General features: G+C 40.1%; 1 protein-coding gene and 1 pseudogene across 1 annotated transcript; both read right to left on the reverse strand.

Annotated features, from left to right (window-relative positions):
* Nucleotides 1-261: 261 nt before the first annotated feature.
* LOC120060030 (B2 bradykinin receptor-like) lies at nucleotides 262-1,299 on the reverse strand. Its single transcript, XM_039009096.1, has one exon. The coding sequence runs from the start codon at nucleotides 1,297-1,299 to the stop codon at nucleotides 262-264; it is 1,038 nt and encodes a 345-aa protein (XP_038865024.1).
* A 5,600-nt stretch (nucleotides 1,300-6,899) lies between these two features.
* Nucleotides 6,900-24,672, reverse strand: part of LOC120060031 — a 56,801-nt pseudogene continuing 39,028 nt past the window's right edge.

Genomic DNA, 24,672 nt, shown 5'->3' on the forward strand with positions numbered 1-24,672 from the left:
ATTTGGTAAATATTTTCTTAACCTCTTCTTTAACTGAACTGTTGGTTAAGGGCTTGTAAGTAAGCATGTCACGGTAAGGTCTACACTTGTATTTGGCGCATGTGACAAATAAAGTTTGATTTGATTTAAAGAAAACACACAGTAGCAAAGCTAAATACAATGTAAACACAAAACACATTCACAAGTTGCTGTTACACAAAACAGTGATGCTAGTGCAGAAGTATGTGCTTTAAAATGACATGGTTATTTGGGGTTTATAAATCATACCTTAGTGGAGTCTGTGTACTTAATGGTGGAGTTGAGATTGACAGTATGATAGGACTTCCTTCCCTTTCCACGGCACATCATCTGTCTACATACCCCTCTTGCCCTCTGCTTAAAGTGCTTCCCCACAATCACATACAGAAAAGGGTTCAGTGAGCTGTTGCTGTAGCCCAGGTAGGTAGCCAGTTGAGTGCTGATTTCTAATACATCCATCCAGCCGCAGCCAGAGATGACCTCATAGTGATACAGGGTATCCAGGAAGATGACGACCTGGTAGGGCAGCCAGCAGAGGATGAAGATGGCCAGGACGATAAGCACCAGCTGGGCAGCCTTCCTCTCCGTGCCTGCCGCCGTCGTGCTCCTCCCCCTGCTCGCCTGGTTGTCCCGTAGGACACTGATGATGTGGTAGCTGCAGAAGGACACAATGGGTATAGGAACCAGAAAGCCCACTATGTTGACGGTCAGGTTGTAGCGCAGCCTCCAGCCGTCGTGGGGGTATGCCATGTAGCACGCCTCCACCCCCAGGTGGGGGAAGAACTGGACGGATCGGAAGAGCAGGGCTGGGAGGCTGAGAAGAGCGCCCACCACCCAGACAACCAGGCAGATCCCGCTGGCCCAGGCTGGTTTTCTTCCCCTGCCCTGGGACGACAGGGGACGGGCCAGCACCAGGTACCTGTCCACACTCACCAGCGTAAGGAACAGGACGCTGCAGTAGTAGTTCATCCCAATGACAATGTTCACCAGCTGACACATAAGCTCACCAAATGGCCAGTGGAACTCCTGTATGACCGCCACCACCCAGAAGGGCAGGCAGGACACCATGAGGAGGTCTGCAGCAGCCAGGTTCCCCAGGTAGATGTCTGCCACTGTGCTGTGTCTCTTCTGGAAGCAGAACACACACAGCACGAAGGTGTTGCCCACCATTCCCAGCAGGCAGATGACGGACATGTAAACTGGCTGGATGGAGTACACCCAATCCCAGGCTGCTGTGTGGTTACACTCCATTAAAGGGTCCACCGACCAGTTTGAGACCATTTTGAGAGCTGTCTGAAGAGAGATTGTGTGTGTCAATGTTGGAGCACAATTTTATATTATAAAACATCAAAAAAGCTTTTAATTATGTCAATGCTACTGAACATGTGTACCACGACTAACTCATTTCAAAGTAAAGTAAACTGCTACCCTCTGGTTCAAAATAAAATTAATAATGTGCTAATGGACTGGGGAGGAAGAGAATGGAAGGGCTAATATTGATATTAGTAAGAGTACACAGGCTCTGCGTGCTGTTGCCTTGTGAAGCACAACTCAGCTCTTTACATAAACCACTGTGATGTACAGTCATCTAAATGGCTCTGCAGGCAACAGATGGTCCTTCTCTCTTATCTGGCTGACATGTAGCACACTCTCTGTCGACTGACTCTGTCTACACCTCCCTCCCTCTGTACTGTAAGTCGGCACAGCTTCACTCAGTGGAATCCAGAGAGTATGTTTTCAGTCTCCCAAGAGAAAAGTAAAAGTGCATGGGGTACTCGCTCTGTGAGCTCTGTCTACACCTCCCTCACTGTACTGTAAGTCAGCACAGCCTCAGTGCAATTCAAAAAAGTGTGTTTTCATTCTATCAAGACACAAGTAAAAGAATGGGGTACCTTACAGTGAATGGGGGAGAATATTATTGTAGGTTACTCAGTATCACTCTTTTTGACTGAAGTACCTAGGAGTACCACAGTTTTTTGGGGGACCCGGCAGCAAAATAATTTCCTCTCTGCTCCTCATCAATTACTTCACCCACACAATGGTTTCAATTTCAGTTTCAAATTGTATTAGTCATATGTACAAGATAGACATGGTATACACTGTACAATGAAATGCTTACTTGCAGGTTCCTTTTCGACAATGCAACAACAACAAGAAATAATAAACGAGAAGAATATGAACATAAAGTAAATGGCTCAGTAGAATAGAATAAACATTTTACCATAAAATACAGGAAGGCACACTTTAAAGTACAATATCAACACATGTATAAGGGAAGGGGGGATTGGGGGGCAAGTGTTATGTATGTAAAAAAAAAATCATAATATTTCTTGTCTCAGATATAGGACAGACTCTTCAGAACAAACTGATTTTATTTTGGGACTATCTGTTGTTCCATGTATTGAATCTGTTATTCTATGTGTTTGTATGGGCAGTAAGGACAAAACATTTTTTTCATCAAATTATATATTTAAAAAAATGTGATACTTCAAAGGGGTCTTAAACATTTTTAAACTTCTGACTTTCTTCACTGCAGCAAACCCTCCGATGCTTCCTGAAGTCAACAATCAACTCCTTTGTTTTGCTGACGTTGAGGTAGAGGTTGTTGTCCTGGCACCACGAATGCCAGTTCACTTACACTTACCTCCTCCCTATAGGCTGACTCGTCGTTGCTGTCACACCTGCTCCTGCGCTTCCTCCCCCTGGCGCTCGAGGGGCGACAGGATCCCCAGCATTACGAACTCAAGACACCGTCAGTACGCACACCTGCCTTCCCCCCGTCACGCACATCAGCAATCATTGGACTCACGTGGACTCAATTACTTGTGTCATTACATTCCCTATATCTGTCTGTTCCCAAACTCTGTTCCCTGCTTCGGGATTAATTGTTTCATGTTCGTGTTACCCGTGTTCTGACGCTGTTCCTGTCTTGTTTCCTTGTCTGTTCCCGAATAAATGTCTGACTACCCGTAACTTCTTCTCCTGTCCGGCGTCGTTTTTTACAGAATCCCGAAGCCATCATACGCTGCCATCATACGCTGCCGATGGAACCGGGGGTGACTAGCCAGCTTGTCGGGGTTCCACGCCCTAGCTGGCTCGAGAGGTTTTGATTTCGAATTTTAAGACCCCTTGAAGTATCAAATATAAAAAATATGTCCTTGTTTTTTAAAGAAAAGCTCATTTTTGTCCATTAAAATAACAACAAATTGATCAGAAATACAGTGTAGACATTGTTAATGTTGTAAATTACTATTGTAGCTGGAAATGGCAGATTTTTTTATGGAGTATCTACATAGGCGTACATATGCCCATTATCAGCAACCATCGCTCCTGTGTTCCAATGGCACGTTGTGTTAGCTAATCCAAGTTTATCATTTTAAAAGGCTAATTGATCATTAGAAAACCCTTTTGCAATTATGTTAGCAAGCTGAAAACTGTTGTCCTGATTAAAGAGGCAATAAAACTGGCCTTCTTTAGACTATTTGTGGTTTCAATTACAGGCTCAAAATGGCCAGAAACAAAGACCTTTGTTCTGAAACTCGTCAGTCTATTCTTGTTCTGAGAAATGAAGGCTATTCCATTCGATAACTGAAGATCTCGTACAACGCTGTGTACTACTCCCTTCACAGAACAGCGCGAACTGGCTCTAACCAGAATAGAAAGAGGAGAGGGAGGCCCCGGTGCAGAACTGAGCAAGAGGACAAGTACATTAGAGTGTCTAGTTTGAGAAACAGATGCCTCACAAGTCTTCAACTGGCAGCTTCACTAAATAGTACCCGCAACACATCAATCTCAAAGTCAACAGTGAAGAGGCGACTCCGTGATGCTGGCCTTCTAGGCAGAGTTGCAAAGAAAAAGCCATATCCTACAACAGGACAATTACTCAAAGCACAGCTCCAACCTATGCAAGAACTATTTAGGGGAGAAGCAGTCAGCTGGTATTCGGTCTATAATGGAGTGGCCAGCACAGTCACCGGATCTCAACCCTATTGAGCTTTTGTGGGAGCAGCTTGACCGTATGGTACGTAAGAAGTGCCCATCAAGCCAATCCAACTTGTGGGAGGTGCTTCAGGAAGCATGGGGTGAAATCTCTTCAGATTACCTCAACAAATTGACAACTAGAATGCCAAAGGTCTGCAAGGCTGTAATTGCTGCAAATGGAGGATTCTTTGACGAAAGCAAAGTTTGAAGGACACAATTATTATTTCAATTAAAAATCATTGTTTATAACCTTGTCAACATCTTGAATATATTTACTATTCATTTTGAAACTCATTTCATGTATGTTTTCATGGAAAACAAGGACATTTCTAAGTGACCCCAAACTTTTGAACGGTATATTTGATCAAATAATTTTGGGCCTGAGACCATACAAACGCATTGAATAACAGATTCACTACATGGAACAACAGTCCCAAAAACACATATAAAGGAAGTTTGTTCTGAAGTGTCTCTCCTACATCTGAGAGATATATAGTTGAAGTTGGAAATGTACATACACCTTAGCCAAATACATTTAAACTCAGTTTTTCACAATTCCTGACATTTAATCCCAGTAAAAAATCCCTGTTTTAGGTCAATTAGGATCACCACTTTATTTTAAGAATGTGAAATGTCAGAATAATGGTAGAGAGAATGATTTATTTCAGCTTTGATTTCTTTCATCACATTCCCAGTGGGTCAGAAGTTTACATACACTCAATTAATATTTGGTAGCATTGCCTTTAAATTGTTTAACTTGGGTCAAACGTTTCGGGTAGCCTTCCACAAGCTTCCCACAATAAGTTGGGTGAATTTTGGCCCATTCCTCCTGGCAGAGCTGGTGTAACTGAGTCAGGTTTGCAGGCCTCCTTGCTCGCACATGCTTTTTCAGTTCTACCCACACATTTTCTATAGGATTGAGGTCAGGGCTTTGTGACGGCCACTCCAATACCTTGACTTTGTTGTCCTTAAGCCATTTTGCCACAACTTTGGAAGAACGCTTGGGGTCATTGTCCATTTGGAAGACCTATTTGTGACCAAGCTTTAACTTCCTGACTGATGTCTTGAGATGTTGCTTCAATATATCCACATAATTTTCCTGCCTCATGATGCCATCTATTTTGTGAAGTGCACCAGTCCCTCCTGCAGCAAAGCACCCCCACGACATGATGCTGCCACCCCCGTGTTTCACGGTTGGATGGTGTTCTTCGGCTTGCAAGCTTCTCCCTTTTTCCTCCAAATATAACGATGATCATTATGGCCAAACAGTTCTTTTTTTGTTTCATCAATCCAGAGGACATTTCTCCAAAAAGTACGATCTTTGTCCCCATGTGCAGTTGCAAACCGTAGTCTGGCTTTTTTTATGTCAGTTTTGGAGCAGTGGCTTCTTCCTTGCTGAGCGGCTTTTTCAAGTTATGTCAATATAGGACTCATTTAACTGTGGATAGAGATACTTTTGTACCTGTTTCCCCCAGCATCTTCACAAGGTCCTTTGCTGTTGTTCTGGGATTGATTTGCACTTTTCGCACCAAGTACGTTCATCTCTAGGAGACAGAACGCGTCTCCTTCCTGAGCGGTATGATGGCTGCGTGTTCCGATGGTGTTTATACTTGCATACTATTGTTTTTACAGATGAACGTGGTACCTTCAGGTGTTTGGAAATTGCTCCCAAGGATGAACCAGACTTGTGGAGGTCTACAATTTTTTCTGAGGTCTTGGCTGATTTCTTTTGATTTTCCCATGATGTCAAGCAAAGAGGCACTGAGTTTGATGGTAGGCCTTGAAATACATCCACAGGTACACCTCCAATTGACTCAAAGGATGTCAATTAGCCTATCAGAAGCTTCTAAAGCCATGACATAATTTTCAGGAATTTTCCAAGCTATTTAAAGGCACAGTCAACTTATTGTATGTAAACTTCTGATCCACTGGAATTGTGATACAGTGAATTATAAGTGAATTAATCGGTCTGTAAACAATTGTTGGAAAAATTACTTATATCCTGCATAAAGTAGATGTCCTAACCGACTTGCCAAAACTATAGTTTGTTAACAATACATTTTTGCAGTGGTTGAAAAACTAGTTTTAATGACTCCAACCTAAGTGCATGTAAACTTCCGACTTCAACTGTTAGAAAGAGCGGGATAATTATAATTTTTGAACATGTATTTAACACCATATTTTTGGCATTAAACAGTCTCCATATACTGTACTTTTTCAACTGGTACAGGGAGCCCTTCAGACAAGTCTTGAGAGGCCTGTGGGCATCCTAGAGCACAACAACTGACATGTACATGTACAACCGACATGTACATATCATTGAGTAGCCCCAACAGTTTAGATGCTATTTTGGCAGATCGGCTGTACCGACTTCAGACGAGTCTTCTGACACTTGTGGAGGTCTTAGAGCAAAACCGTTGCGGTGGATTGAGACGCATCCAAAGCAAAATAACAGATATTTCTAACTCTAACTGACAGATTTTTATGGGTATTTTTCATTATGCTAATTAGATTTCCACAGGGTCGCGGACATCAACCTTAAATAATGTTCTCTAAAGTAAGAAAAAGTTTGGACTAATTTTTAGAATAAGTTCCTTTTTACACAGCTTATTTGACAGAACACAAATATACTGTGTAGTATTTATATAAATTGCACAAAATGTATAAAGAAACAGCCATCCTAGATAACATATACAGGGTTGATAAATACATTCTGAACTGAAGAATGCCCATTGATACTGTCAAGGCTATTAGTATACTTAAATAGAATGCAGTCAACTCAACTGAGGGCTGAGTGCTCCAGTGTCAATGTCATTCATAGAGGTAAAAGTTATAACATGTTCCCTTTTGGGTTAGTTTTCCAGAAACAGATTTAGTCTAGTCTTGGACTGAAATAATTTTTAGTCTAGGACTAAGCGAAATTTCCATTGAAAAAACTCTGCCACCAGCAGAGTGACCTTCATCTCCGTGCCCTCCACCTTGAACCTCTCCATGGCCTTGTTCTTCAGGGCGTGGATGATCTGACAGGTGCAGTAGGAGATAATCGACACAGGGATGGTATTCCCCAACACAATGAGCATCACGTCGAACACCAGTCCAAGAAGCAGGCGATCACCTGGAAGTCTGGGAACCTCTTCACCACTCCGAAGACCATGGTAGGGGTGCCCAGCAGCAGGCCATAGCCCCACACTAACAAACAGGCCAGCTTGGCATCCTCCAGGGGCTCATCGTATGCACCAATGCCACATAGCGGTCCACGCTGACCAGAGCCAAGAAGTAGATACTGCTGTAGGCATTCATGTTGATTCCCACGTTGACCAGGCGACATAGCAGGGGGCCGAAGGGCCCTGTCGAAGCCATTGGCCACATTGACAGCCCAGAGGGGGAGGCAGGAGACCAGGAGCAGATCAGCGGCAGCCAGGTTGCTCAGGTAGATCTCTGCTACGGTGCAGAGATCTGAAAAGCCGCTCAGCAAGGAAGAAGCCACTGCTCCAAAACTGTCATAAAAAAGCCAGACTACGGTTTGCAACTGCACACGGGGACAAAGATCGTACTTTTTGAAATGTCCTCTGGTCTGATGAAACACAAATAGAACTGTTTGGCCATAATGACCATCATTATGTTTGGAGGAAAAAGGGGGAGTCTTGCAAGCCGAAGAACACCATCCAACCGTGAAGCACGGGGGTGGCACCATGGTGTTGTGGGGGTGCTTTGCTGCAGGAGGGACTGGTGCACTTCACAAAATAGATGGCATCATGAGGCAGGAAAATTATGTGGATATATTGAAGCAAACATCTGAAAACATCAGTCAGGAAGTAAAGCTTGGTCGCAAATGGGTCTTCCAAATGGACAATGACCCCAAGCATTCTTCCAAAGTTGTGGCAAAATGGCTTAAGGACAACAAAGTCAAGGTATTGGAGTGGCCATCACAAAGCCCTGACCTCAATCCTATAGAAAATGTGTGGGTAGAACTGAAAAAGCGTGTGCGAGCAAGGAGGCCTACAAACCTGATTCAGTTACACAAGCTCTGTCAGGAGGAATGGGCCAAAATTCACCCAATTTATTGTGGGAAGCTTGTGGAAGGCTACCCGAAACGTTTGACCCAAGTTAAACAATTTAAAGGCAGTGCTACCAAATACTAATTGAGTGTATGTACATTTCTGACCCACTGGGAATGTGATGAAAGAAATCAAAGCTGAAATAAATCATTCTCTCTACTATTATTCTGACATTTCACATTCTTAAAATCAAGTAGTGAGCCTAACTGACCTAAAACAGGGAATTTTTACTAGGATTAAATGTCAGGAATTGTGAAAAACTGAGTTTAAATGTATTTGGCTAAGGTGTATGTAAACTTCCTACTTCAACTGTATATTATTAGATACATGGGGAATATTCCAGCGGTCAATAATTTAAAAAAAGAAAGGCGGCAAGAATATTTAGAAAACAAACAAAACATTGTCAGTAAAATAACAATTATTCATGGATTTAAAAGGGAACTACACCTGTTAATTTGGCCTCTTTTTTTGTCTTCCTCCTCAAGAAATGCTGGCGGGCATGACAGAAGCCAAACGTGAGTTGGGTTGGGAGTGTGGTTGGATGTGGGTGTTTCTTGGGTGTGTCCTTGCCACCACCAAGACACACCCACCTGTCAGAACCTTGCCTGCAGCTGTTTTCCCCCACCCAATCACAACAAACAACCCACTGGGCAAAAACTGGTTGAATCAACATTGTTTCCTTGTCATTTCAACAACAAAAAATTCTATGTGGAAAACTGATGAGATTTTTTTTTTTAAGTCATCAACATAAGGGAATTTTGTATTTTCTTGACCTAAATCCAATGACATGGTGAAATGTTTTGTTGATTTAATGTTGAATTCACATTAGTTGACAACTCAACCAAATGTAAATAAAAACTAGACGTTGAACTGGCGTCTGTGCCCAGTGGGATACCTCCTGCAGGTTGAGTTCAATAACTACAGGCAGATGTATGGTGAGATGCTTTGAATAGGTCAGTAGCCTCCTGAATGTATGTACGTATTATAAACTAAGTGTTTTAATAACTTTCAAATGTAGTAACAGGTCCATGTAGAACAAACAACCCTTTACATAATACCATAGACACAGTGTTCTGCTAATTTAACAAAGTGACCTTTCACGTTTCATTGTCATTCCCAGCCGATACAGATACTGTGCCCATCGGCATTTTGTTAGGTGTTTAGGTGGCTACCTTGGCAAACATGTCAGTGGCCATACCTTCCTGTGTGGTGTCCTGTATACAACAGTTCCCTGATCCTGGTGCAGAATACACAGGGTGTCTCCCTCCCCATATTGACTGATACCATTCAATTCAATAACTTAAAAAAAGACAATTCAAGTAAAAGTTGTGTCTAGTAAAATGTTAATGCCGAGTGCCAGGTCTCTCTCAATTCAGTGACATCAGTATAAAGCCTGTCTGTCAGTCTGGACATCATCTTGCAAAGTCTCTATGTGCTGACTCTTTTTATTTTTCTGAGAACACATACACACATAGTCACTGTTCTATTACCAATGGCAGTTAGGATGGGTAATATCTGACACACAAACAGGTACTATGTTGAAGTTTGAACAGGTCTGGCATTTGGCAAAAGCATCTGTAGTCCTCTCCATCTGTAGAAATAGGCAGAGTTGAGGCAAAGTTAATCAGTGACACATAGAATGAAAAGGGTGTTGCAAATGCTGGACATTTCTGCTGTACTGTATTTTTAGTAATCCCCTTCAGTCCCATATTGTGGATGTGTTGCATGCCAGGTCTCTCTCCATCCAGAGACATCAATATCAAGCCTGTCTGTCGGTCTGAACTTCTTCACATCATCTTGCAGGTCTTGAAGATCTGTCTCCATAGATGCATCTGTAAACACATACACAGTCCCTGTTATATATCCAATGGCAGTAGGATAGGTGATGTCTGACAAACAAACATGTACTACGTTGAAGTTTGAACAGGTCAGACTTAACATACCTAATTCTGGTCTCCCCATCAACGACTGTTGGTGAGCAGCCAGGAGGTGAGGCTGGAGGTAAGGACTTTGCCAGTGCCCCCTTGATTGGCATGGCAGTATAGATCAGCTCCTGGCCCCTCATCAAAGATACTGGTTGGTCACACACAAACACACACACACACAGTGCACTGCTTACGTTATCAATTGTGGTTATGATTAGCATGGTGGAACCAACCCGATTGCTGCATTCACCTTTCTATTTCACTTCAGTTCTCATGATATGTGAAATGAGAATGGTAAACATAGCGATCAGAAGGTGAATTGGGACAAACTATGACCAGGTCAAACGTCACCAACCTGATTCAAGTGTCCTTCCTGTTACATTTATAGCAATGCTCAAAGTGAGGGCATATCTGCGTGATGCTGAGGGTCCCCTTGTTGCATGTTCAGCTGCAAACTGAATCTCTCTCAAACAACTGCAGCAGGCAATCCTTATAAACAATGTACTTCCTCATATTATGAGGTGGTGTTGACTGGGAGGGGCTGTGACAGGGTGATACAATAGGCAGCCAAGTGGTAAACTGCATTTTGTTGAAAAGAAAGGACAAAGCTTTTTGATAATGCACTTCACAACCAAAATGACTATATTACTTGTATCTGCTTTGCTGGGTAATTAACCTACTAGATTATCAAACCAGGTGTTTTTTAATAAAACTTTTCACATAACACACATTGTTGATGTAGCCATCTGTGTCATCAGGGCAGTAATTTGAGTCAAGCTAATTCTAGGTCGTCACTAGTTACGACAGCCACAAAGTGATTTTTTTTAACCTTTATTTAACTAGGCAAGTCAGTTAAAACCTCTTGAAGCTAGGGGGCAGAATTTTTTATTTTTTAAAAATAACGTTACCAAGGTAAACGGACTATTTCTCAGGCCCAGATTGTAGAATATGCATATAATTTACAGATTAGGATAGAAAACACTCAAAAGTTTCCAAAACTGTCAAAATATTGTCTGTGAGTATAACAGAACTGGTTTTGCAGGCGAAACCTGAGGAAATCCAGTGCCTTTTTTACATTTTTATCCCTGTTTTATTGCCTGTCCCTCTTCCATTTAAAGGGGTATCAACCAGATTCCTTTTCCAATGGCTTCCTCAGGCTGTGACAAGGCTTTAGACATAGTTTCAGGCTTTTATTTCGAAAAATGAGCGAGATTTATCAAAACGCGTCAGTGGATGACCAGGTGTCCTTTGATTGGTTCCTGCGCAGAAGAGATTTGGCTCGACATTTTCTATCTCTGTAGAATTGAACAGTTTACCGTCTGGTTGAAATATGATCGATTGTGTATGTTAAAAACAACCTGATGATTGATTATAAAAAACCTTTGACATGTTTCTACGAACATTACGGATACTTTTTGGAATTTTCGTCTGCCCTTCAGTACCAGAACGGACTTGTGGTTTTCTGAACATAACGCGCAAACCAAATGGCGATTTTTGGTTATAAAACTAATCTTTATCGAACAAAAAGAACATTTATTGTGTAACTGGGAGTCTCCTGAGTACAAACATCCGAAGATTATCAAAGGTAAGCAATTCATTTTATTGCTTTTCTGACTTTCGTGACCAAGCTAATTTAAGGCTAGCTTTTCTAGCAGTGATTGATACACTCACAAACGCTTGGATTGCTTTCGCTGTAAAGCCTATTTTCAAAATCTGACACGATAGGTGGATTATCAACAAGCTAAGCTGTGTTTTGTTATATTTCACTTGTGATTTCATGATTATAAATATTTTTTTAAATATTTTTGAGTTTGGCGCGCTGCCAATTCAGCGGTTGTTTACGAAAATGATCCCGTAAAAGGGATCCGTGCGGCAAGAAGTTAATTAAGAACAAATTCTTATTTACAATGATGGTCTACCAGGGAACAGTGGGTTAACTGCCTTGTTCAGGGAAAGAAGGACAGATTTTTACCTTGTCAGCTCAGGGATTCAATCCAGCAACCTTTAAAAGTACATTTTTGTTTTCATGAATTTTTACAATATAGCCCATTTAAGACTTTGAGGCTGTGGTAACTAGTGGAAACCCCTAATTCTATGCTTTACAGATGTAGACTGACTGTAGCTCCAGATCACAGAAGGTTGGTGGCACCTTAATTGGGGAGAACGGGCTCATGATAATGACAGGAGCAAAGTAAGTGGAATGGTATCAAATACATCAAACACATGGTTTCCAGGTGTTTGATGACATTCCATTTGCTCCATTCCAGCTATTATTATAAGCCATTTTCCCCTCAGCAGCCTCCTGTGCTCCAGATTGGATTAGATTCAGGCCGGTGACGCCGCTACGGTTTGTTGCTCCTAGTTTACTGTATTAGTTAGACTCAGACATGATTTCGCTACTACCATAACTGCATCCATTATTTCGTTTTGGCCTAGACCATACAGAATACACTTGCATGAGCTACGAACTAACTTGCAAATCCAACTTGTAGGCTAACATTAGCTAGCTAGCTAGCCTGCCTCACTAGCATTATCAAATGATAACGTGACATAACCAGCAGTATCTAGACAATACACCAACTTGTATGCGCTATGACCTAAGTTTTAATGAGGTATGCTAAAGTTAGCTAAAACGTTAGCTGGCCTGCCTTGCTTTATCAAAAGTTGTCTACCTATATAACCAGCAATAACGTTATCTAACGTTTTTAGGTAAGTTATACCAGAGGTCATTATATTCCAGTATCTCTGGTTATACTCACCACCCCCGGTCATTGCACACCAAGCTAGCCTTACTGGTGCAAACATTGGGACCGACGAACTCCTACAAGCCATTCCGCATACTCTGGTCCTTCGGCAAAGAATGAAAACCATAGAACTTTGGCTGTGGAGGCATGGTCAAACCTTACAGGGCTTTTCAGTCTGCTTTCCTTTGAACGCATTGGGAATGATGAAACAACAGAGCCCCATTCAATGAAGGGAAGCGGAGAGGCAATTTACACATGGAACTTGGCAAAAGGGGGCATGATATTATTTGTTGACATAATTTTGATCCAAACCCAACCTTCATTTACTGGTTCCAAACTTCGTTTTAGACAAAACTGACTTTATGACCAAAATTATACTTTTTACACTTAATAAATAAATGTTTCTGACTCATATCGATGCCACATAGGCCGTTTTCAAAGGGATTACTTGCTTTTTAGTGGGAGTCACTCTTTAATAACTCAGCACAATATTGAACTTTGCTGTTCTCTGTGCCTTTTTTAAAATGATTTACTCAGAGATGCTGTGTCTGAATGTCTTCATCAGGAAGTCGTCTTATTAGAGAACAGTACAAGTGGCTAAGTCGTCGCTTCAGTGTGTTATTCCTTATGCATCTCTTTATGTGCGTATCTTGTAAATATCATATGGACAGGAACTTAAACACAGGTAGAGAAAGAAATGAAAGTATTCATGGAAGTCACCAGGGCGCGTACCCTGTTCACCCATGATTGCATGACACCAACGTCATCATTAAGCTTGCCGACGACACAACGATGGTAGGCCGGATCACCGACACGAGGAGACAGCCTAAAGGAAGGAGGTCAGAGACCTGGGAGTTTGGTGTCAGGACAACAACCTCACCCTCAACATCTATGTGGACTACAGGAAGCGGAGGGCACACTCCCATTCACATTGACGGGGCTGTAGTGGAACGGGTCGAAAGCTTCAAGTTCCTCGGTCTCCACATCACTAAGGACCTATCATGGTTCAAACACACCAACACAGTCGTGAAGAAGGCACGACAATGCCTCTTCCCCCTCAGGATGCCAAAAAGATTTGGCATGGGCCCTCAGATCCTCAAAGTTCTACAGCTGCACCATTGAGATCATCTTGACTGGCTGCATCACATCTTGGTATGGCAAGTGCTTGGCATCCGACCCCAAGGAGCTACAGAGGGAAGTGTGTACGGCCCAGTACATCACTGGGGCCGAGCTCCCTGCCATCCAGGACCTTTATACCAGGCGGTGTCAGAGGTGTAGTGGAAGAATGATAGAAGGTGATTTGCAGGCGCTGAGGCCCAGTGTGATGACTCAATCCCGATTTATGACATTGTTTGGATGGTCGGCCATCTGTTGGCTAACACAGGGGTCAAACACACCTTATTTGTGGCATTCTCTGGCGAGGGGCATTCCCACAGAACCCTGGGAGCATGGACAGATTGGAGGTGCCCTAAACAAAAAATCTTATAGGATTAGTGATTTTTCCAATAGAATCCTATAGAATTTTGTGTCACCTCTATCAGAATCCTATTGGACTACTTTTTTCCTATTGGAAATTATATAATAATCCTATTGGATCTCATAGGATTCTAGCAGTCCTATAAGATTTTGTGTCCCCTGTATTAGAATCTTATTGGACTCCTTTTTCTGTATTGGGAATCTAAAGTAATCCTATTGGACCCTATATGATTCTCATAATCCTATAGGATTCATTGTCACTGCTATCAGAATTCTATTGGACTACTTTTGGACTACAAAGGTAATCCAATTGTATCCTACAGATTTTTGCTAAATCTTGTAGGATTTTGTCACCCCAATCAGAATTATATTAGAACATTTTTCTTAATTGATCCCAATAAATGATAGTTTGTCATACATTCCAGTACAATACAACAAGAAGGGATAATCAACAAGGGTCTATGCGTTCTGTGGAAAATAATGAATGACGTGGAAGGTGTGTTCCACGATGTGCTAGCGGAGTAGAACTGACCTTCCATGGATATCAGGAATCAAGGTAAGACCCAAGTGCAGACTGTGTGAAGAAACAATGTTTATTGTAACCACAAGGGCAGGTCAAGGCAGGCAGGGGTCAATAATCCAGAGCAGAGGCCAAGGTACAGGACGGCAGGCAGGCTCAGGGTCAGGTCAGGCAGAGGTCGGTAATCCAGAGGTGGAGCAAAGGTACAGGACTGCAGGCAGGCTCAGGGTCAGAGACAGGCAGTGGTCAGGTGGGCGGGTACAGGGTCAGGACAGGCAAAGGTCAAAATCAGGAGGGCAAGAAAAAGAGAGACTGGGGAAAAGCAGGAGCTGAGAAAATCGCTGGTTGACTTGACAAGCAAGATGAACTGGCAACAGACAAACAGAGAACTCAGGTATAAATACACAGCGGATAATGGAGAAAATGGGCGAGAACTGTAGGGGGGTGGAGACAATCACAAGGACAGGTGAAACGGATCAGGGCGTGACAACGGAGTTATATTATTTTCCAGAGAATGCAGAGTTGATTATCCCTTTTAATATAATATGGCTATAATTTAACACATTTGCTGCTAGAAATGTGTTCAACATCCACTGAAGTAGCTAGCAAGTTTACTAGATACTACAGTAGTTGCCGTGGTAAGCAAACAAACAGATTTGCTAGTTTAGCTCCCTAGAGTAGATTGACGCACCGATGAGTCAATTTAAGTAACATAATAAAAAAATCCCCATCAAAATCCATCAATGTAAGCTAGAGATATGTTTTTTTGCATTGGATGCATCTCAATCCACTGCATCTGCGGATGTCGCACTGCATCTGCAGTGAAAAGTGGCTGAGCAGAGCAGTTTTGTCAGACCATGAAAATAGGTATTCTCATGACGAACAAACTATTATGACCACTCTATGGAAAGGGGAGACTCTCACAAACACGATGGTGTCAGGGGACTCATCTGAAGTCGGTAGCATTGATTTGCGAACGTCTGTTTGTAGCATCCGAACCGTTTGGCTACAAACTAATGTGACCCCAATGTGGAAAGGGGAGATTCTCAATAGAAAATGAAGGTGTTCTCTGTTTTGCTCTACGACCCCCATTACAAAATGAATGGAAGTATGAATGTACTTTTGCGCCTACCCAAAAAGGGGTTAAATATGTGTAAGAAATATATATATTTCCTGAGCTTAGATATATATATATATACAGTATATATATATATATATATAGTAGGACAAACACGTCAAAACCTTGTTTCTTATGATTTATTTTTTCAATATTTTTTTTTGCCATTTATGAATGTGTTATTCAATGTGTTTCTGTGGGCTATAGTAGTAAAGGCTAAATCCAATATTACATTTTTTTATACCTAAAAGGGCTCCTAAAATTCTAAATCAAATACTCTCAAATCCAGAATGCGGTTGGATCATCACATAATTGGCATATATATTACTCTTACAGAATTTCCACGTGGGCGAGGATATTGGAAATTTAATCAAAGCCTACTAGATGATAAATGGTTTAGAACTAGGAAAGAAGAATTTATAACTGACTTTTTCAGACATAACATAGGTACAGCAGATCCCCTTATTGTATGGGACACTTTTAAATGTGCCTTGAGAGGCCATGCAATTCTGTACTCGTCTATAAAACAAAAGCAATTTAGATCAAAAGAGTCCATATTAACAAGGAAATTGAAGGAGTAACAGTACAGTTAGATAGCAATAAAAACTGTACCATAGAGGCACAGAATAAGTTAGAGGAAAAACAAAAAGAAATGGAGGAACTTATTCAAGAAAGATCCAGTGTAATATATTATAAAATAAAGCGAACTGGATGGAATATGTTGAAAAATGCACCAAATTATTTTTCAATCTTCAATATAGAAATGCTACCAAAAAAATGTATTGAAACTTGTCACAAATGATGGAGTCACGCATGATTCACAATGATATTTTGAAAGAGGAAGTAAAGTATTTAAGAATATGTTTTCGTTTCAGTCTCCTCCATCTCCACTACCTGAAACTAATTGTATGGATTTTGTTCCTAATAATAATGTAAAATTAACATCTGTACAGAAAGACTAATGTGAAGGCCAAATTACAGAGGAGGAACTTCTTGATGCAATTGGGGCCTTTAAGGCTGGGAAAACTCCAGGACTGGATAGCATACCAGTGGAAGTATACAAATCTTTTTTTGATATACTCAAAGGACCATTATTAGCATGTTTTAACCACTCCTATATAAATGGTAGATTATCAGACACACAACAAGAAGGTCTTATATCATTATTACTGAAAAAGGACCCAAGTGATATATATAATGATCCAGTCCATTTAAAAAATTGAAGACCTCTTAGACTTCAGTGTTGTGATGCAAAAATCCTAGAAAAATGCTTGGCGCATGGAATTAAAAAAGTATTGTCAGATATTATTCATCCTAATCAGAAAGGTTTTTTACATGGATGATACATTGGAGATAATATAAGACAAGTACTGGAAACAATAGAATACTATGAAATATCAGGGACACCAGGCTTGGTTTTCATATCTGATTTTGAAAAGGCTTTTGATAAAGTACGACTGGAGTTTATATATAAATGCCTCGAAAATTTCAATTTTGGGGAATCTCTTATAAAATGGGTTAAAGTTATGTATAGTAACCCTAGGTGTAAAATAGTAAATAATGGCTACATCTCAGAAAGTTTTTAACTATTTAGGGAAGTAAAACAAGGTTGTCCACTATCGGCATATCTATTTATTATTGCCATCGAAATGTTAGCTGTTAAAATTAGATCAAAAAATAATATTAAGGGATTAGAAATCCGTGGCTTAAAAACTAAGTGTCATGTTTTGTCTTTCATCATGTCTTGTCCCTGTGCTTCCCTCTGCTGGTCTTATTAGGTTCTTTCCCTCTTTCTCTCTCTCTATCGTTCCGTTCCTGCTCCCAGCTGTTTCTCATTCTCCTAACGACCTCATTTACTCTTTCACACCTGTCCCCTATTTTGCCCTCTGATTAGAGTCCCTATTTCTCCCTCTGTTTTCCGCTTCTGTCCTTGTCGGATTCTTGTTTGATGTTTGCTGTTCCTGTGTCCTTGTTCCGCCCTGTCGTGTTCTTTGCCTTCTTCAGATGCTGCGTGTGAGCAGGTGTCTATGTCAGCTACGGCCAGTGCCTTCCTGAAGCGACCTGCAGTCTGTGGTCGCGTCTCCAGTCGTTCCTCTCTATTGACGAGAGGATTTCAGTTCCTGTTTTGGATTGACCATTGATAATATCCAGGAGAATCATTATTTGTTTATTACTGGAATAAAGACTCTGTTACTATTACGTCGCTTTTGGGTCCTCATTCACCAGCATAACACTAAGGTGTCATTGTACGCTGATGATTCATGTTTTCTTTTAAAATCACAATTAGAATCTCTCCACGGCCTCATAGAGGATCTAGATACTTTTGCTATCCTCTCTGGATTAAAACCAAATTATGATAAGTACTATATTACGTATTGGATCACTAAAAAAATGCATATTTTACATTACTGTGTAGTTTACCAATTAAATGGTCTGACGGAGATGTGAACATACTCGGTATACAAATCCCAAAAGAAAGAAATGATCTCACTCCAATACATTTTAATAGAAAGTTAGCAAAAATAGATAAGATCTTGCTACCATGGAAAGGACAATACCTGTCTATTTGTGGAAGAATCACACTGATTAACTCTTTAGTCACATCACAGTTTACCTATTTGATTATGGTTTTGCCTACACCTAGTGACCTACTTTTTAAATTATATGAACAATAAATATTCCATTTTATTTGGAACGGCAAGCCAGACAAAATGAAAAGGTCCTATTTATATAACCAATATGAATTCGAGGGGGAAGAAATGATTAAATATTAAAGCATTAGACCTCTCACTAAAGGCATCAGTCATACAAAAGTTATACTTAAATCCAAACTGGTTCTCTAGTAAATTGGTAGGAATGTCTCATCCTATGTTCAAGAATGGCCTTTTACCCTTATTCAGATTACACCTGCTCACTTTCAGTTGTTTGAAAAGGAAATGATCTCCAAAATATTGTTATTTTTTAAACAAACCTTAGAAAGTTGGTTAAAATTTCAGTTTAATCCACCTGAAAAGACAGAACAAATAGTACAACAAATATTGTGGTTAAACTCAAATATACTAATTGATTAAAAAAAAACATATTTTTTGAAGGAAAAAAATAAAATAAAAGGTATTTTAGTGAATGATATCATAAACAGGACTGGTGCAGTTATGTCACACATGCAGCTAACACAGACATATGGAAATGTCTGCTCTACCGAAAATTACAACCACTTAATTGCAGCATTACCACAATAATGGAAGAGGCAAGTAGAAGGGGAAAAAAGTAAGGAACTTGTATGTCGGCCCTGCATCAAAGAACATAAATGGTTAAAGAAAAAAAAACATATACCAATTTCATTTAAGGACCAAAAAACTGACAGCTGTGCCATATATATTGCAAAATAGTTGGGAAGAGATTTTTGATGAACACGTTTATGAATTTGATACGCAAAACAACGCCAGATTCAAAACGTCAAATTTTTCAATTTAAATTACTATACAAAATTCTTGCAACCAATAGAATGGTATATATATGGGGGATACAATCTTCCCACCTCTGCAGATTTTGCTGTGAGGAGACAAGAGTCATTAGATCATTTATTTTGGTATTGTCCATATGTAGCTCGTTTTTGGTCACAGGTCCAGGAATGGCTGAAGAATTGCAACATTTGCCTAGAACTAACGCTGCAGATAGCAATATTGGGTGATTTGAAAAGCCATAGTCAATCAATCAATAATATAATAATTATTTTAGCAAAAAAAATTGTTTTTAATTTACAATCTGTAGAAGCTATGAGAATAGAAAGGTTCAGTACTTTTGTGAAGCATCACAGCACAGTTGAAAAATATATGGCAAATAGAAATCCAAAATGGATGGTGTTAAGAGATAGATGGGAGGGGTTGAATGGAGCTGAAGGGTGAGACTAATAACAAGATAACCAATGTAAAACATACGGGGTCTGTAAAATGGATATAGGTTCAGAAATGTTGTGAAATAGCACAGTTACAAATAGAAATCAAACTGGATGGACATCAGAAATTGAGGAAGGACTAGAAACAAACAAAATATAACTGTAGTAAAATAGATTGTGTCTGTATTGTGTCTGTACCACCCTTCCCCAAGTGGTAGGGTTTGCGGAGAATAATAAAGGTATTATTAAATATTAGTATTAGTATTAATAAAAGCATTCTTAAAAAAGTATGTATATCTATATAGGTATGTGTATGTATATGTGTGTATACGTGTGTGTATATGGATATATATATATATTTACCCCAAAAATATATGGGGGATTGGAAATGATACAGACAATTACATTGATGGAAACAACAATCTTTCCGCAATATTAAGCTGATCCGCCCCTTAAATAAAAAATACTCTTAAATCCATGTTGTGAGGCCAGTTACGTTAATAAAGAGTGCACACCTAATTTTCTCTGCCATTTGAGTTTGAAAATTATATTAGAATTGTAAATCCTAAAACCACTGGCACATATGACAAAATCAATGGTACAAAACCAATGATATTGATCTGTTTTAAGCAAATGATTTTGTGTCATTGTGATTACTATAAACCTTTAAACTAACATAACTAATCTTTAAAATTATGTTTTGATGTTTAATCCATTCTAAGACTGCATGATGGGACTCTAATGATGATATGACAAAATTCACAAGCTGCACACACATCATCAGTTTCTCATTCAGAATTTGACAAGCACTTGATATTATTCTCACCAGGCCTCGAATTTCCCTGTGGCATCTCCCTTGTGTGGCCGTAATGCCCCCTAAAAACATGTGTGGCCGTTGGGCTGAATATTACAGGCTAAATATAATTCCCTTCTCCCAGCTGTAGTGCTCCAAAGCCCCTCTCACTCACATGGCTCTCTTAGACGTAGCTGTCACGTGATCGGGTCCTTCTCACAGGCATTTCAACTAAGAAGTAGGCTAAAAGTGAATGAAGACAGACACATCAGGGATGAAAATGTGAGCGTCCCTCTTATTGAATTTCGAGATGCAGTACCAGTCAAAAGTTTGGAAACACCTACTCATTCAAGGGTTTTTCTTTATTTTTACTATTTTCTACATTGTAGAATAATAGTGAAGACATCAAAACTATGAAATAACACCTATGAAATCATGTAGTAACCAAAAAGGTGTTAAAAAAATCCAAATATATTTTATATTTGAGAATCTTCAAATTAGCCACCCTTTGTCTTGACAACTTTGCACACTCTTGGCATTCTCTCAACCAGCTTCATGAGGTAGTCACCTGGAATTCTAGGTGAAGCTGGTTGAGAGAATGCCAAGAGTGTGCAAAGCTGTCATCAAGGCAAAGAGTGGCTACAATGAAGAATCTAAAATCTAAAGTATATTTTGATTTGTTTAACGCTTTTTTGGTTACTACATGATTCCATGTGTGTTTTAAAAAAAAGTTTTAATGTCTTCACTATTATTCTACAATGTAGAATATATATATTTTTTTAAAGAATAAAGAATGAGTAACTGTGTCCCAACGTTTGACTGGTACTGTATATATATACAGTTGAAGTCGGAAGTTTACATACACTTAAGTTGGAGTCATTAAAACTCGTTTTTCAACCACTCCACAAATTTCTTGGTAACAAACTATAGTTTTGGCATGTCGGTTAGGACATCTGCTTTATACACGACACAAGTAATTTTTCCAACAATTGTTTACAGACAGATTATTTCACTTATAATTCACTGTATCACAATTCCAGTGGGTCAGAAATTTACATACACTAAGTTGACTGTGCTTTTAAAACTTCTTAGGGCTGCAATCCCGTTAACGGGATCGATACAACAACAGCCAGTGAAAGTGCAGGGCACCAAATTCAAACTTATGTTATGTTAGGTCACCACTGAAAAACACAGCCATTTTTACAGCCAAAGACAGGAGTCACAAAAAGCAGAAATAGAGATAAAATGAATCACTAACCTTTGATGATCTTCATCAGATGACACTCATAGGACTTCATGTTACACAATACATGTATGTTTTGTTCAGTAAAGTTCATATTTATATAAAAAAATCTCAGTATACATTGGCGCGTTATGTTCAGTAGTTCCAAAAACATCCGGTGATTTTGCAGAAAGCCACATCAATTTCCAGAAATACTCATAATAAACGTTGAGCAAGATCAAGTGTTATACATGGAATTTTAGATCCACTTCTCCTTAATGCAACCGCTGTGTCAGATTTCAAAAAAGCTTTACGGAAAAAGCAAAAACCATGCAATAATCTGAGGTCGGCGCTCAGAGCCCAATCAAGCCATACAGGTACCCGCCATATTGTGCAGTCAACAGAAGTCAGAAATAACATTATAAATATTCACTTACCTTTGATGATCTTCATCAGAATGCACTCCCAGGAATCCCAGTTCCACAATAAATGTTTGATTTGTTCAGTAATGTCCATCATTTATGTCCAAATAGCTACTTTTGTTAGCGTGTTTGGTAAACAAATCCAAAGTCACGAAGCGCGCTCACTAAAAGCAGACAAAATGTCAAAAAGTTCCGTAACAGTCAGTAGAAACATGTCAAACGATGTATTGAATCAATCTTTAGGATGTTTTTAACATAAATCTTTAATAACGTTCCAACCGGAGAATTCCTTTGTCTTCAGAAATGCGATAGAACAGAGCTCGCTCTCACATGAACGCGCATGGTCAGCGCATATTCAGCTCATGATAGACCTTACTCAATCCCCTCTCATTCGCCCTCTCTTCACAGTAGAAGCATCAGACAAGGTTCTAAAGACTGTTGACATCTAGTGGAAGCCATAGGAAGTGCAAAATTACCCATATCCCACTGTGTATTCGATAGGCGATGAGTTAAAAACCTACAAACCTCAGATTTCCCACTTCCTGGTTGGATTTCTTCTCAGGTTTTTGCCTGCCATATGAGTTCTGTTATACTGACAGACATCATTCAAACAGTTTTAGAAACTTTAGAGTATTTTCTATTCAAATAGACTAATAATATGCATATATTAGCAACTGGGACTGAGGAGCAGGCAGTTTACTCTGGGCACCTCTGGGTACCTTTTCATCCAGGCTACTCAATACTGCCCCTGCAGTAAGACGTTTTAAACAGCTTGGAAAATTCCAGAAAGTTATGTCATGGCTTTAGAAACTTCTGATAGGCTAATTGACATAATTTGAGTCAATTGGAGATGTACCTGTGGATGTATTTCAAGGCCTACTTTCAAACTCAGCGCCTCTTTGCTTGACATCATGGGAAAATCAAAAGAAATCAGCCAAGAGATCATAAAAACCTGACCAGACCTCCACAAGTCTGGTTCATCCTTGGGAGCAATTTCCAAACGCCTGAAGGTACCACATTCATCTGTACAAACAATAGTATGCAAGTATAAACACCGTAGGACCACGCAACCGTCATACCACTCAGAAAGGAGACGCGTTCTGTCTCCTAGAGATGAGAGTACTTTGGTGCAAAAAGTGCAAATCAATCCCAGAACAACAGCAAAGGACCTTGTGAAGATGCTGGAGGAAACAGGTACAAAAGTATCTATATCCACAGTAAAACGAGTCCTATATCGACATAACCTGAAAGGCCGCTCAGCAAGGAAGAAGCAACTGCTCCAAAACCACCATAAAAAAGTCAGACTACGGTATGCAACTGCACATGGGGACAAAGATTGTACTTTTTGGAGAAATGTCCTCTGGTCTGATGAAACAAAAATAGAAAAGTTTGGCCATAATGACTATCGTTATGTTTGGAGGAAAAAGGGGGAGGCTAGCAAACTGAAGAACACCAACCCAACCGTGAAGCACGGGTGTAGCAGCATCATGTCGTGGGGGTGCTTTGCTGCAGGGGGGACTGGTGCACTTCTCAAAATAGATGGAATCATGATGTAGGAAAATGATGTGGATATATTGAAGCAACATCAAGGCATCAGTCAGGAAGTTAAAGCTTGGTCGCAAATGAGTCTTCCAAATGGACAATGACCCCAAGCATACTTCCTCTGAAGGCCCTAACAATTGTCAAAGATTCCAGCCATCATAGACTGTTCTCTCTGCTACCGCATGGCAAGCGGTACCAGAGCTCCAAATCTGGGACCAAAAGGCTCCTGAACAGCTTTTACCTCCAAACCATAAGACTGCTGAACTGTTAATCAAATGGCTACCCAGACTATTTGCATTGACCCACTTTTTTTGCACTGGCTCTATGCACAGTCACTGGACTCTCTCTACCCACACACTCACACAATTCATTCAGAAAGTATTCACACCTATTGACTTTTTCCACATTTTGTTGTTACAGCCTGAATTTAAAAGGGATTCAATTGAGATGTTTAGTCACTGACCTACACACAATAGCCTATAATGTCACAGTGAAATAGTTTTTTTTACATTTGACAAATTAATAAAAATTTAAAGTTGAAATGTCAAGTCAATAACTATGTATCAATACACCCAATCACTACAAAAATACAGACGTCCTTCCTAACTCAATTGCCGGAGAAGAAGGAACGATCAGGGATTTCACCATGAGGCCAATGGCAACTTTTAAAACAGTTAGAGTTTAACGGCTGTGATAGGAGAAAACTGAGGATGGATCAACAACATTGTAGTTAATCCACAATACTAACCTAATTGGTGGCTGCATCATGTTATGGGTATGCCTGTAATCATTAAGGACTGGGGAATGGAGCTAAGCACAGGAAAAAATCCTAGAGGAAAACCTGGTTCAGTCTGCTTTCCACCTAGACACTGAGAGATGAATTCACCTTTCAGTAGGGCAATAACCTAAAACACAAGGCCAAATCTAAACTGGAGGTGTTTACCAAGAAGACAAAGGTG

Source organism: Salvelinus namaycush, chromosome 15, assembly GCF_016432855.1.
Source record: "Salvelinus namaycush isolate Seneca chromosome 15, SaNama_1.0, whole genome shotgun sequence".
Taxonomy (NCBI): Eukaryota; Metazoa; Chordata; class Actinopteri; order Salmoniformes; family Salmonidae; genus Salvelinus; species Salvelinus namaycush.